Here is a 16491-nt window from a genome sequence, read left to right on the forward strand (position 1 = left end):
ACACACACACACACATATATGTTTTCAAGATTAATTCCTCCATGTGATTTTTCAGGGTACTTTAAATAAGCTAACAACTTTTTTCTTTTTTAAAAAAAAAGCTTCATCTTAGGCAATACTATCCTCTGTTCATTCATTAACTAGTGGCAATGTCAGCTCCCTGTCCTACTTAAATTTTTCAAATTCCCAGTAGAGGCAGTAGCATACGGTAGTCTAGTGGTTGTGCCAATTTTAGTACCATTTTAGTTTAGTTACTGGGAGAACCATTGTATATTACTTGGGATGATATATTTGCAATAGTGTTCCTGTGACAGTAATGTCTGTGACATTAACATGCATAAAAATTTCAACCATTCCCTTTTTTGACTCACCTACTGGCCAGATTTGACAGTTCTCTGTTCAACATGCTTGTTACAATTCCATTAAAAGCATCTAGTTTCTCAGAGATTAATTCAGAGTTCTGAAGCAATTTCTAGGATAATCTGCCTAGAAGTTAAGCATGGTATCATAGTTCATTACTTGAAGGCTCTTTGTTGAGCCAGGTTTTCACAGAATAGATAACTCTATTCATCTGTACTTACTTCTTCATTAATATAATCTATTATATATTATTTAAACAATTCTAGTGCTGCTTCATGGTATCTTCAGGATCTACAACATAATAAAAATCAAAGCAGCACTACATCATCAGATTGATCAGCTCTAATTTCTACAAGACCAGAATTAAAAAAAAAAAAGGACGGAAAGATAAAGAGATATGAGAATTTTCATACTACAATCTGCCAGGTAGTCTCACAACAATGGGATTGAAAAAAAAAACAGTTTATTTCTTTGTTTTGAGAATAATGCAACAAATATATGTACATTTCGATAGTAAAATCCCTTTAAGAGCAGGGAAGAAATGATCATCTAGGGTTTTTGTTGCTCCACTCTGAAATGTTCTCCTGGGCTCAGAAAAATCAAGAAAAATCTCCCAGCAGCCAGCAAACCTGTCACAAACCAATTAACTTGTGCAATAACTTCATAGTAGAAGTAAATCACCTAAACAATAATACTACTAAAATTAAACAAATGCAATTGTATGTGATGTATTTGCAATCTTTTCAAATTATGACTCTTGATTGACAATAATTTAATGAAAATGATTGCTACTTTATGAACATATTAATTGAATCCAAACTTTAATAATTTGGCATTGAAGCTTCTATAAGTCTTTGAAAATCCAAGTTAAAATCTATACTGCCCTTTCTAAGATGCTGACATAAGAATATTTATTTAGAAAAATTAAATGCAGCATAACATTATTACAGCTGTGCTTTCTATATAATCTACTCCTATAGATAAAAATAAATATACTGATCCCATTTTTCATCTGTACCTGAAGTAGGTCTTTCATGTCTCTTAATTCATTGCATAGACCTGATGTATATTTAGGATTCTGCCTTTAATTAAATAGAGAAAATTACTGTATGCTAGCCATAACAAATATCCACTTAGCATTAAGTAGAGTTTTAATAAAGTAAAAAAAAACCACCTTTGCCAACTTTCTTACTAAAGCAGTTTTAAGCAGCATGGTTTCAAAAGTTTGCACCAAGACCTATATAAACTATTATAATTAAGCATTCTTCAACCATCAGCATCTAGAAAAAGATACTAGATCTCTAGATTTCTAGAACTCTAGAAAAAGATACTACAACCACATTTGTTCCAACACGAAAATCCTGGTTTAAGGATATATTCAAGAGGGAAATTAAATCAAGCTCCACACTCAAGAAATCTGTTAGAAAGAAGAAGAAAGAAAATTTGTCCTCTTTGGTTGGAACGAATGTCAAAATTCATAAATATCTGCAACATGCTTTCTGAAAGCAGCTTTTTTCTGAATGGCAGCTTTTTTCAGCTGCCATTGTATAACAACCAAGGATATCCCATTAGAATGAGTGACATGCTTTCAGTTTAGGCTTTATGTTTCAAGAGAAAGTGAATTTTACTTTCAGATCAAGAAAACAGTGGACCTAAATGATAATAATAGATACATGAATATATAAAGATCTCGGAACTGTTTTTCTTTTTCCAAGGATCTCGTAACATCAAACCCAAGATTAAAGATGTTGGCTGTAATAGCATTCCCAGAATAATGGCTATGTGATGACAAATTGGAGGCAAAACCTCATTTTTCTCATTAAAAAAAATGTACCAGGTTAGCTAGTAAAGGAGTTTTCCTATGAGTCAGTACAGAAGTCCATGGGTCACCACGAAATTCTATGAACTGTCAGTCAGACTTTCACAGTTGACCTGCCTGGTAGTCCTCTATTGTCAAGGATGAAAAAAAAACAGCCAAAAAAAAAAAAAGACGCTGAATACAATTTCACAGTTGCACAGAGTGTAAGAAGAAATGAAAGTTAATACATGCCTAAACATTGGAGAAAGCTGTGAATTCCATAAAGATTGCCACAGCAGTCAGATTTAGCTGTTGCCTACAAATTCTCACTAGGGCTCTCAGAGGAAATGGTTGTCTTCCCATATTCAGAGAAAGCACACTGCCTATCATGTTCCTTACTGTAAGTGTTTTTCAGTTCTCCATACAACAATGTGGCTGTTTTGAAGAACTACATGTATATCCAGTAAAATCCAAAAACATGTATTACTATTGTACACGTCAGGGTATTTGGCTTCTTTAAGGCAACACTTGTCAACTCAGTTTCATTTTTTTAAGAGCAGGCAAAACCTTGTTGAGATTCAAGTCACGTTCCACTTTCTTGAAGAAAAATACTAATATCACATTAACACAGGATTTTACTGATATAGGAACACCATAAGCATAAATTATTGAAGCATTCCTCCAGTAAAAGCATATGTGCGAGAACAAATCTTTAACTTTCATTCAACTATTTTCAGCAATATATTTTACAATATACAGTGAGATATTCTTTTAATATTGCTTTTAAAATTCCTAAGAATCTAAAATAATTTTCATGCAATCATTGTTTTACTTAAATGTGTCCTGTCATCTTAGAACATTTTGGAATTTTTAATACACATATCATTCTTATGGCTGAGAAGACTTTCTTAGTATGTCTGATTCTACCAAATCAGCAATTTCAATAGATATATAATTTATCAATCCAAAACACAGACTTCTGTTACTACAAGGTGTTTTACCTTCTCTATCTGAATGCAAGAGATCCACCATACAAGAAAATCACTTACACGTAAAGCAATGACCTAAGAACCAGCAGCTGACCGATTTACTACTGCCTTAGTTTAACTACATGATGTTGCATAGGTTTTTGTCTTTTATATGGGTATAAAAATAACCAATAATGTTTTATGGAATTACCAGCCACATTTTCTAAGTTTGGATAATCTAAAACTGCCAGAACCAAACTAAGCATAACCTATCTTTTATACATCCTTCTATTGAATTTAAGATCTCTTTACAAGTATTTTGAATAAGGTAAGATTTTATGATGAAAAGGAAACATTTTTCTCATATACTTTCCTACACGCGTAGCACAATCTATATGTATTACATCAAACTTACTTGTGTCTCTATTAAGTCTGTTGAATCAAAAATCTAAGATTATGGAGAAAGGATTGCAGAAGCTTCTTATTTAGGAAGTACTTTTAACACTGACCTGATCTCCTACTGAGTTAATGGTAGAGAACATGACTCTGATTTAAAAATGCCACTAAATGCACAGTTAACGGCGTCAAGTAGTGCAAGGGGAGGTTCAGATTAGACAGGAAAAATTTTTTCGCCAAAAGGCTCATCAGGCACTGGAACAGGCTACTCAGGGAAGTGATTGAGTAGCCTAGAGGTATTTAAAAGACAGGTCAGGGATACGATTTAGTAGTGGACAGGTATGGCTGGACTTGATGATCTCAAAGGTCTTTTCCAACCAGGCAATTCTATGATTCTAATACAAAACATGTTAGGCAGTCCCAAATGACAACTGAACCAAATAAACTCATTTCAGAGACATCTCCCTCAAATAGTCTTGGGGTTCCCAACTTATTAAGCTTCTCATATTGAACCATTAAAATCTTATTCTATTAAACACAAATGACCCTTGTATATTTTTTAGTCTTTTCCTTGAGAATAAAAGAATGTATTACTGCAATGTTGTTTACATCACAAATCTCATAGAGTTCATAGCATCCTCGGCTTAAAAAAACAAAACACTACCTTAGCTTTTCAGTAAAGGTTATCACTATGAAGGAATTTTAAATTGTACCCCCTATCTATTTGGTTTAGTCAGCTGAAACAAACAGATAAATGAAATCATCTTTCACAAAAATTTAAACTTGCCATGACTTTGGCTCCCCAAAATGGAGGTAATTAATACTGTAGAGATCCATGTCTTCAGTGTGCCATGCAAATGTTGTTTTCCACATGCCAAAATACAGATATGGTGTATTCACACCCTCAATAGAAATTCCACAGTCTTCTCCTACAACATCCAGTATTGTATTAAGATGGGCAATATTCCATTCCTCGACTCCCTGAAAAAGACACATAATAACTGTATTAATAAATTTATAAATCAACGTGATTTTACATAACAGTCTTAGTCAAAGGACACACACCTGATCTAGCCCTTCAAAAGACTGTAGATAAATACAATTTGCAAGCATTGTGGAAGACAGTTGAAGTTACCTGAAGAAAAAATTTTCTTGAACTTGGTAACATCTACATCAGGAGCTGAGATATTCAGAGCAGAGAACATAAGGAAGTTCATACCTTGCTTAACATATAATACATCAAATCTAACATGGATTGAAACAGTGTACACAACATAAATAACAGCTGCAGACAAAGCCTTTTAGAATTGAATAGCTGGAAGTCTCCAAGTCTCACTGGGCCAATGTATGTATGATTTTTACTTACTTACATAATAATACTAAACAGTACGGAAGATCATGAACGTAAATTGAATTTTAAAATAAGTTTACTATGTCTCTGAAAAATATAAAATGTAAAACCATTACATCACTTCATAGGTATTTCTAACCACAATGATTCAATGCATAAGAAATCTACCACAGAAGAAATCTCTCAATTTAATGGGATTTCAGCTGTTTTCTTACATTATTGCCTATCAAACTTGTATATTAGAAGCCATTCAGAAAGCCATGCATGTTGCTTTTGTTGCATTTCAGATTTATCAACAAATTGCAATTCCAATTTCAGGTAACACAGCATACAAGTGTCAGTATAACCAAGATCAAAGCTACAAAACTGAAGAGAAAGAGATCAGACTTCATTAAAACAGTCATTATTAGCACCTCCAGGGAAGACATTAGCTAGCACTCAAGCATTCAGAAAAACAAGAAATATAATCAAAACTGTTATAAACTCAATTCAGGCAAGATTCTTTATTGGGAAAACAGCTACTGAACATGCTGTTAACCATGACCTGCTCCGCATCCCCCACCACTGAATTCGGTAGTTTTAGTAATTTTACTAAAACTTGGGCAATAAATTGATGGCAGACTACAGTCCTGCTTAAGATTAAGAAATATGGTGACATTCAATAGTTGGGCAGGTGGTAAATTAAGAATACAGTTTAAAGGAAGAAGTAATGAATATTTAACACTGTTTTCATTTCCTTGTTTTTTGAGATTATATGTCAAGCATATGTATGCAGTAAACTAGAACTGACACTCAAAATGGTATGAAGTTCAAGTCATGAAGTGTGGTCAACCACTGGGACAAGCTGCCCAAGAAAGTCGTGGACGCTCTGTCCCTGGAGGTGTTTCAGAACAGGTTGGATGAGGCTTTGAGCAAACTGATCCAGTAGAAGGTGTCCCTGCCCATAGCCAGGGGTTAGAACTAAATTATCTTTAAAGTCTCTTCCAATCCAAACCATTCTACAATTCTATAATTCTCACTGAACAAGCACTTCCAACTGCCCACTATAACTATTTACTTTCATAATGAAAACTATTGGTAAGTTACGACTTCTACAGAATGAGTTCATTCCAGATGGCAGGTCTTGTTGTTTTTTTAAAAGGGAAGCTTTGGCTTTGACGCATTTCTGTGACATAAAGACACCTGACATTTAAAAATTTAAAAATATTTTATGACTATTATCGAAGACAAAAAATAAACACCAATATGAACTCAGATTGCAGATGCTGGTAAAATTTGCACCTTTCAAATCTAAAAATCATAACCATCAGCAAGGTAGTAGAGCTATAAAATACGAAATTTATTTGAGGAAACAATTCTGAACTAATTATTCCTTAAAATAATTTAAAGATTATTTTTTTTTTAATCACATAAAATTTATCTTTGTTCACAAATTCTGCAGTCAATTTGGGGCAACAAACTAACAGCAAAATAAAAGCAACCATGTAGGCACAGAGACACCAAAAGAGTTAGAAAAACAACAATAAAAACACCAGATTAAAAATAATTGTTAATCTAAGCAGTATACTCTTTCTGACATCAGCCAAAAGCACTCAAAGCAGTCAAGAAATAGCAGTACTTCCTTAGAATACCCTTCTAGCCCGCAGAAATTTGCAAACTGAAGGTTTCTCCAGACAGAGGTGTTATCCTACTCGACAGTAACCCATGGGCTTTTTACCTATTTATTTGTCTCGTCACCTTCTTTAATTCATGTAAGACTTCAGCAACCATAACATTCTGAAATCTTACTCTTCTTATTAAGAATTGATAGTTAAAAGAATAAATTATCCTTTTTTTTTTTTTTTTAGCACCACATCTTATCTTTTCATCCTTTTTTTTTATCTTTTCCCTGAAGAGGAAAAGCTTGAGAATACCAAAAATACCAAATACACAACCCACAACTTCTGTATTCAAGACAGGTGAGCGATTTCCATTTCCTAAGGACTATTTGGAATAAGTAGTCTCAGGTCAAAAGGAAACATTCACTGAAATTGGTTGAAAAGCTAAAATGGCACTGGTTCTTTTTAACCCTTCCTGCAATATTTCAATTAAAAAAAAATAATAAATCAGTTGTGTCTTTGTGCCTAGATTGTTACAATTACCACAGATTATTGCTAAAGCTATTACTTTCTCTCTCACAGATATATGGCTTTTTTAATATTCCAATATATTAAGTAAAATGCTTACATGAATTTTCAAGTAAAATATCAATTCTAATTTTCCAGTAAGTTACATAGCTGTTTTTTTAAACTTTAAAGTTGCAGTGTACACTAAAAAGATCACAGGAGCTGTAAAAGAGCAGATGAACAAGTCAATACAGCAAAAATTCCAAAAATTAAAGTATACCTTGGCAGATTATGCTGTATTTAATAACCATTATTAGAACACCAGCACACACACTACCTGACCATGAGATGCAGCTCATAGTTTCTTACAAACACAAAAACCCATTTAAACACTACAATCTATTCAATGTTAGGAAAACATCAAATATTTATTTCACTCAGAATATCACAATAATATCAAAATATTACAATAATTTCAATGGAGTGCATAGAGAAAAAATTCTAATTAGCTACATTTTTAACGATAAATTATTTGAAGCATATCTGTCATCTTTGACAACCTTGCAGCAACATCCAACATGAGGAAAAAAGCTGAAAAATAACGCCTTTTTCTTTTGTTACTATAACAATGAAATAAATGCTTGTAACATCTTAATCATCTATGGTTGTTGCTATGGACATTAGACTTATCTTTTATTTCTTCATAGAAATATTGTACGGCATATAGCAGTTTATACATAGGACTACTATTCCAATCTTCACTAATCTTGCAGACAATTCAGAGAGTTTAAAAAATGAAGGGGAATAAAACTAAGACACAGTGAAAATGAGTAGGAGAAACATACAGAAAAATTTGTGCTTGGTCACCCACTCCTCTCTTTACACACCCACACATTCACATCAAGGAATATAATAAAAAATATGCCAGGTTTTTATTGCTTCTTCGAAGTGCATAGAATATGGACAGAAAAATGCTACAAACAGAATCTCCACACCACAAACACACAGATTAGGAAATACAATCTCTCTCATTTGATCTGTTTTTTCTACTACCTTTTCAGATATAACCTTTTGAAAGGCAGGGGGGAAAAAAGCGATTAGATTCTCTTTAGAAATGAACACTAGAACCAAGCATGTAAGTGAAGGAATGCTAATATTGATCTAAACTATGAGAAGATAACAGAGAAAGGACATGTCACACACAATCATGGAATCATTTAGGCTGGTAAAGACCTTTGATATCATCGAGTCCAACTGTAACACTGCCAAGGTCACTACTAAATCACCTCCCAAAGTTCTGTATCTACACATCTTTTAAATACCTCCAGGGATGGTGGCTCAACCACTTCATTGGGTAGCGTGTAACAACAGTGAAGAAATTTTCCCCAATATCCTGCCTAAACCTCCCCTGGTGCAACTTGAGGCCATTTCCTCCTGATCTATCCCTTGTTACTTGGGAAAAAAGACCAACACCCACCTCATCACAATATCCTTTCAGAGAGTTGTAGAGAATGACAAGGTCCCCCCTCAGCCTCCTTTTCTCCAGGCTAGCAACTGCAGACCCCTCAGCTGCTCCTCACAGATTTTGTTCTCTCAACCTTTCACAAGCTTCACTGCTCTTCTGTGGACATGCTCCAGCACTTCATTATCTTTCTTGCACTGAGGGCCCCAAAACTGAACACAGTATTCCAGGTGCAGCTTCACCAGCTTGTACCTAGTCCTGCTGGTCACACCATTTCTGATACAAACCAGAATGCTACTGTCTTTCTTGGCCCCATGTGCTCACTGCTGGCTCATATTCACCAGCTATTGACCCTCTGGCTGGAAAGCTGCCAGGTGGAAAAAGAAGACCCTTCCCCAGGCCTGCAGCATTTTATGGGGTTGCTGTGACCCAAGTGCAGGACCTGGCACTCAGCTTTCTTGAGCTTCATACACTTGGCCTTGGCCCATCAACCCAGACGTCCAGATCCCTTGGAAGACCCTGTCTGCTTGCAAGCAAATCAACATGGCGAGAGCTCCTCTCTTGCCATAGGTACTGTCAGGAGCCTGCTCCAGCATGGTCTTCCCACAGAGTCACAGCTTCCTTTGGGTACATCCACCTGCCCTGGCACAGGATCCACCATGGGCTGCAAGTGGATATCTGCTCTGCTATGGACCTCAGTGGGCTGCAGGGAAATAGCCTGCCTCACCATGGTCTTCACCATGGGCAGCAGAGGAATCACCACAGGCTGCAGAGGAATCACCATACTGGGGCCTGAAGCACCTCATCCCTCTCCTCCTCTACTGACCTTGGTGTCTGCAGAGCTGCTCTCACAGAGTCTCACTCATCTCTCTGGCTGCAGTTCCTGTTGTGCAGCACATTTTTTCCCCCCTGCTTAACTATGTTATCACAGAGGTGCTACCACCATCACTGACTGCCTCAGCTTCGGCCAGCAGAGGGTCTGTCCTGGAGTCAGCCGGGATTGGCTCTGTTGAGCATAAAGGAAGGTTCTAGTAGCTTCCCAAAGAGATAATTAAAAACTTAATATAAGTTACGATATCATAAGCAAAATAACTCTCTTTCTTTCCCTTGCTGACAGAAACAGTAACTTTCTGCCACTGTTTCACAGGCAAGTCATTCACAATCTAAGTTGGCTCACTTTGGCCTTACCTTCACGCTAACTCACATGAAGATAGCTCTCTTGAAATAACATAATAAAAAATAATCACTTCTCAATTAAGCTTCCTAAACAATCATAACTCTTAGGTGTTCATAATCAATTCATGAATCAGTTTAACAACTGCAGCTAGTGAGACTGGTGCTTTATTATTGACATTATAAATTCTTTCAGGAATATTAATTTTCACTGAAGTCTAGATGACCTTACAGCAACAAAGAGACAGAACAACGAACATGTATCTTATAACGCTTATAAAATTAGAATAAATTACAATCTTGGTGATCTGTCCCCAACTGCAATGCTCTTTCTTGAGTCACCTACATTGTTTTCATCTTACATTCAATTAATGCTTTATAACAGCAGTTACAATGCATACAGCACGGAATAATATTTCAAGCAAACATTCAACTATCTTAAATTTATTTTCTATAAAGCTCTATATAGTGTACCTAACACTTGTTCTTGTAGGTAATTTCTTTATTCATAGAGATTTGGTGTTCAAAATTGTCAATTAACATAAACACATAATAAATACGTGACAGAGATTCTAGAATAATCTAAATATCACAAGGGTAAAATATGACTCACTGATGGTAGCCGTCAAATTTCAAATCATGCATTTATAGCTTTTGGGAGGGTTCTTGGTTTGGGGGATACTGGATTCCACAAATAAGAATACTGTTTCTTAAATAACCTAAGCAGTAAAAATTGAGATCTCACCACGCTTCATATGCGGGTACGTGAAGCATAAGGACTCGAAGCTCAGCATTTCTCACTACTTTTGACGGCCCAAGTGCACGTACACAACACACTTTCTCTAAGTTCCTGGTGGTTTTCTAGCCATAATTCTTCCAGGTGCTTACCTTCCTGTATTAAGTGCAACAGCTGTAATGCTCTTTTCTATAAAATGCATTTTGTAAAAAGTAAACACTTGGTTTTGTTTAGTTCAAATAGGCTGTTATGACCAATTCCACCATACCCTTTCTTCTGTATGTTCCCCAGAATGCCAGCTATTTCATTCCCCAAACAATAACAATCCTGAAGCAAAGTGAATGAAGAGATAAGAACAAACTCTAATTCCAAACGCAATCAAAAGATGCTTTCTCAGCACCAGCTTCAAGGACAACACATGAGTTGTGCAACTGCACCATCTGCTGGCCAAAAACTAACTTTCACAAAAATACGTTAAGACGAAACATTTTGATCAGTAGCATACATAACTTTCCAACAAACCATTTAGCACCAGTGATTTTTCCTTCTTTTCCTTTAAATCCCACTGGGCTGTACATTGTGACATGGCTGTCATATTAACTCTTAAGTCTTTCACTAACATTTCTCCCTTTTTAATTACTTCTAAACAATGTACTTCTAATCATAGCCATTAAGGTTTTATTACTGTACCTATTACTGTTTTCTTCCACACTCCTTTCTTGCCCACTCTCTACTCTTCCTATACATCTGAGTCAGGATTGCTGAATGCTGCTCTTTCCACTTCATCTTTTGTTTTTTTGATCTCCCTTCCTCATCCTCCCAATCTAAAGAGGGCATAATTCCATAAGAAGGAAATCTCTAGCCTCTTTGACCAGTCAGCACTTCACTGAAGAGAGCTTGTGTGGATCTCAGGAAAAAGAGGAAAGCCTATGAGCTTCGTAAGGAGTAGGCATCTCAGGAGGACTACAAGGATGAAGTGAGATCATGCAGAGAGAAAATCAAAAGGGCTAAAGCCCAACTAGAGCTTAAGATCAGCCAATTCTGTGGAAGATAATAAAAAGTACTTCTACAAATATATCAACAATAAAAGGAGGAGCAAGTGAAATTGTAATTTGTAAATGATGAGATGGAATGTCAACTGCAATGTGCTAAAACAAGATTAATGACTAAGATAACAAGAACAACCCTTATCTTCTCCTCACTCTGAGTCGTTAAGTTTTAATGTCTCTGGAGTGGATTAGTTTTACTCCCTTGGATATGCAATGAGGTTCTAGGAACAAGGTGTGCTTGTCATTTTGTGGAAAAATTATGAAGACACCTTCTGTGTATATAAAGTTCTCTGAAATCACTGTTGGGTAGAAGAACTCTAAGGACAAATCCAAAGTCTTCTACAGCTCTATATAATAAGAATACCTGCCTTAATAGTTAAACTAACTATTGAGTGTAAATTTGTTTCAGGTTTGGCACCCCAGATGGGTCCCCTCTCTGCCCAGCTGCAGGACATATTTGAAATCAGGACTCTCTTGGATATGCCTATGGATTTCTCCAGAGTGACTCCTCAATTGGACCTTTGCAGGGACAGGCAATGAGCATCCAGTTAAAGGTGTTCTTAGAAATTTTACTTTGGTGTTTGGGGACCAGTCTACTTGGTAGCTACTCACAAGTCGTTGCTGTGTAATGCAAGTTGAGCATATGCCAGATTGCTAGTGTCTCATAAGCATACATTGAAGTTGCTTGAGTCTTCTTTGTAAAGGTATTTGGCTTCTGTGTGGAGGCCTTGGTTGTAAAGGCAATATTAACTGAAGAAACTGGAGTTATGTGAAAGTTTGCGTACACCTTTATTTGTGTTATAACATAAGTGATATAACAAGAAAGCATGAGTAACATTTGGCAGGGATTTTCACTGTCCTAAGTGTAAGGTTTGGACAGACTGGGGCAACTGGGAAAGATCCACCTACAGACTGCAAGTGATTTGTGGCTGAGGACATAGAATACCAAACCCATAAGAAGGTAGGCTAGCAAAGGGGCCACACTTTAAAGAAAAGTCTGCTGGGATGTAGCTTAGATCACCGAAAGGAGATTGGAGGTCAATCATGTGGTGTGACAAACAGGAAAATCCTGATTAAAAAAAAAAAAAGACTGTAATCAATGGTGGCTGTTGAATAAGCTTGGGGAAAAGTGGCCATTTAATGGTACATTAACACCTTGTTGCAATTAATCTTATTCTTGAGGCATAAGATGATGTGAGATGTTGTAATACATGCAGGCAGTTTTTCACTTTGCAAGATCACTCGGAGTGGCAAAAGAATGTGGTCTGGGGTTAAGAAACAATCAGTTGGCATACTGTAAAGGATTTGGACACTGGAAAGGAGGACGTCTGGAATCAGGACTCAGTCCCCAGGAGCAGGTGTTGTAGCTGAGCTTGAATGACGAGGACCTGGGGAATTTACTCTAGAGGATCAATTGGTTAAAATAAAGCTAGGGAATAAGAATAAAGAGATTGTATTTTTGATACATACAGGATCCTCTGTGTTAAACCAGCAATTGATTCCTGCAGATAAAAAATTTTGTGATTGTAATAGAAGCTTCTTGCCAAACTGAAAAAGCATTCCTTATGCAGTCTATTTAATTTGAAGTGGAAAAACAAGTGGGTACACATGAATTTTATGTTTGCTGGGAGCCTCTAGACCGTTATTGGGAGGAGATTTATTAAAGCAGTCAGAGGCAGAAATAATATCTGGATCAGAAGGAATAAAATCTAAAGTGAGAGACCATCAACTAATCAACTAAGTATTGAATTTGTCTTTAATACAGGCAGAAAAATAAACATCAGTACCAGCAGGGATTTTTTGAACAGGTTTATCCAGATGTGTGGGCTCCTGAAATACGTGGCAAGACCAAAAATGTGAAGCATGTAAAGGTACAATTGAAGTCAGGGGCCACCCCTCTGAGGGTCAGGCAATACCTCCTGTGATTATACGATAACCACGGAATAAAAGAGATTGACAAATTTTTGCAATATGCATTATTACAAGAATGTGAATCAGAATATAATACTCTAATATTACCTGTAAAGAAACCAGATGAGAAAAGCTACAGATTAATGCAAAACTTCAGGGCCACAAATAAAACTGTAGATCTACATCTGGTAGTGGCAAATCCCTATACCTTGCTGACCAAAATATAAAATGATCAAATGTGGTTTACTGTACTGGATTTAAAGGATGCTTTCTTCTGCTTGATACTGGCTGAAGAAAGACAAAAATTATTTGCCTCTGAATCGGAAAACCCTGAAACTAGTTGAAAAACACAACTAACCTGGACAGTATTGCCTCAAGGTTTTAAGAACAACCCAACTATTTTTGGGAACCAGCTGGCTCTAGACCTGGAAACCTGGTGCTGTCCATTTCAAATCAGAACCCTGCTGGAGTTTGTGGATGACCTTCTAATAGCTACGCAAACTAAGGACGACTATGTACAAAGGACCACAAGTCTATTGAATTTTTTGGGACTGAGTGGCTGTCAGGTCTCTCAGCAGAAGTCCCAGCCTATACAACGAGTTACTTACCTCAGATTCAAGATCTCCAGAGGACAAAGGGAGCTTGGGACAGACTGGAAGTAAGCTATTTGCTGCACAACCACGCCAGGGACAGTAAAGGACCTCAAAAACCTTTCTGGAAATGACAAGTTGGTGTCATTTATGGATATATAACTATGAACTCTTAGTGAAACCATTGTATAAGCTATTAAAAGAATATCCAATGGGATCATTAAAATTGGCATGGGCTGGGGAGGTAAGAAGGGCATTTGAACAATTAAAAAGGAACATATGAAGGACCCAGCTTTAGGTCTCCCTGACATTTCAAAGCCTTTCTGGTTAGATTTACACCACTGCACTGTGAATTCAGTATCTTTCCTTAGTGGTGTCACTTTGGAACCAGTGGTACATGACTGCCTGAAGACTACGGAGACAGTGTATTCCAGCCTTCCAGACCTAAAAGAAGTGCTTATGGATGTGGAAGATTCCTGGTACACCGACGGAAGCAGATTTGTGAAGCAAGGACATCACAAGGCTGAGTATGCTGTGACCACCACTAGAGAACTGACTGAGGGCAAACCACTGCCCCCAGGATCATCAGTCCAGAAAGCTGAAATAATCACTTTAACATGAGCATTGGAATGGACGCCTTACTACCTATGGAAGACGCATTAAGCACACAACAGAAACCTTGAAATTGCTGGAAGCTGTACATCTTCCAGAAGAAGTGGCTGTCATGCACTATAAAGGGCACTAGAGAGGTAATACTGACCAGGAAATCAGTAACAAAGTGACAGAAAATTCTGAGGCCAAGAAGGCTGCAGAAAAGGGCAGAATTAATATCTGCTTTGATTCCAGACGGTAAGTTTCAAACCCCTTATTCTGATTTAAAATTGGAAAAATATTCAAAAGAAGATGGTAACCTGATTTACAATATGGCAGGTAGAGAAGGAAATGATCGGTATTTTTATGTTCCAGATGAACAAATAAAAATGTCACCAGGAATACTATGGAAACTGGTCTCAGGCGAGCATAAACAAACCACTGGGATACAGATGTTCTATATGAACAATTCAGTAAGAAATTGGTGAATAAGAATGCAAACAGATTTATCTGAACTCCTGCGAATAGGGGGGTACTGGTATTTATTAGTACTAACAGACACTTCTTCAGGTTCACCAGAAGCTTTTCGCTGCAGGACAAATAAAGCAAGGGAAGTCACAAGAGTATGGCTGAATGAAATCACACCTCGGTTCAGAGTGCCTGTAGTAATATCATCAGAGGAACATATTTGTGCTGAAGTGGTAGAAAGGTTAGTGAAATTTGAGGAACTGGTAGGCAGTTACACACACTGTTCTAACCATAAGCTAGTGGCCAGGTGGAGAAAATGAATCATCTGATTGTTGCTGACAAAGCAACAAATTAGCTAAAATTTGTCAAGAAGCCTATTTGTATTTGTATCAAGCACTTCCTTTGGCCTTGCTTAGGATTCAAACCAAGACAAGGTCCAAAGAAGGCATTAGCCCCTTACATCAAGTGCAGTATACAGAAGAATATCTTACACAACTAGGTGAGGATTATTTACAAGGATGTTTAATCGGCTTGCAAAAACAGTTGAACTTGCTCAACAAACAAAAACAAAAAAAGGAGAAACACCCCCCCCCGCAAAAAAAAAAAACACCTAAAAAGCAACTTGTATTAGCTGCACGGGCTAGAGGTTTAGATCAACCTGTAGATCCTTTAAACCTGGGGATAGGATAAAGATTTTACAGGAAACTATTTGGAAAAAAAGTGGAATGGACCATACCAAGCATTGTTAACAGCCTTCACAGCAATCAAGATTAAAGAACAGCCAACTTAGATCAACTTTTCTCCGCTGAAGAAATCACCTATCAGCCAGTGGACAACAGAACACTTAACACCTTTAAAACTAAGGCTAGGTAAAGTAAATAGTAAAGATGGAAAATAGTTAACATTATTGTTAATGTATCCATTAGGAGAAACTTTATTTTCCCATAAATGCAATGCCTCTATACACACTTGGGAAGAACTGGCTTGTACAAGATACAATAGTACAGCCTTTTGTTTAAATGCCAGTTCTTCGGTACAAGATGTATTTACTTCATGTGCTTTGGGAATCCCCACAAGCATTCAAACCTTGCAAACCTATGCTTGGTTGTCAAAACTTTGTCATATAAAGCTGAAATTATGCTAGCTTCCTTTTAACACCAGGAGCAGATGTGGCCATGAATTATAATCATTTAAAGAGATTTTTTTGTAGCTATGCAAGGAGCCTCAGTTGTACCTCTCTAGCTTTGAAGCCCTTAAATCTTGAAACTAGACAACTTTATGCAGCAGTTTTAGAAAACAGAGCCACAATTGATTATGTTATTAAGACACCATAAAGGATGCTCTGATTTTGAGGGCATGTGTTGTTTCAATTTGATCGATCCATCTCAGACAGTAGAAAACTCTATAAAAATTTGTATGCCCTTCTTATCTCCATATAACAGCAAGAAAGCATAGATTTTTCTTGGTTAACTTCTTGGCTTCCAAACTTATCCTGGTTAAAACAACTTTTTCCTGCGTAGTAGCATATGGATT

General features: G+C 36.7%; 1 protein-coding gene across 1 annotated transcript in view; it reads right to left on the reverse strand.

Moving 5' to 3' along the window:
- The window catches only part of KDM4C (lysine demethylase 4C), a 265420-nt gene that overhangs the window by 221223 nt on the left and 27706 nt on the right, over positions 1-16491 (reverse strand). The window contains 1 exon segment of the mRNA XM_069881261.1: positions 4310-4503. Coding sequence (XP_069737362.1) covers positions 4310-4503 — 194 coding nt within the window.

The sequence above is a fragment of the Phaenicophaeus curvirostris genome, chromosome Z (assembly GCF_032191515.1).
Source record: "Phaenicophaeus curvirostris isolate KB17595 chromosome Z, BPBGC_Pcur_1.0, whole genome shotgun sequence".
Lineage (NCBI taxonomy): Eukaryota > Metazoa > Chordata > Aves > Cuculiformes > Cuculidae > Phaenicophaeus > Phaenicophaeus curvirostris.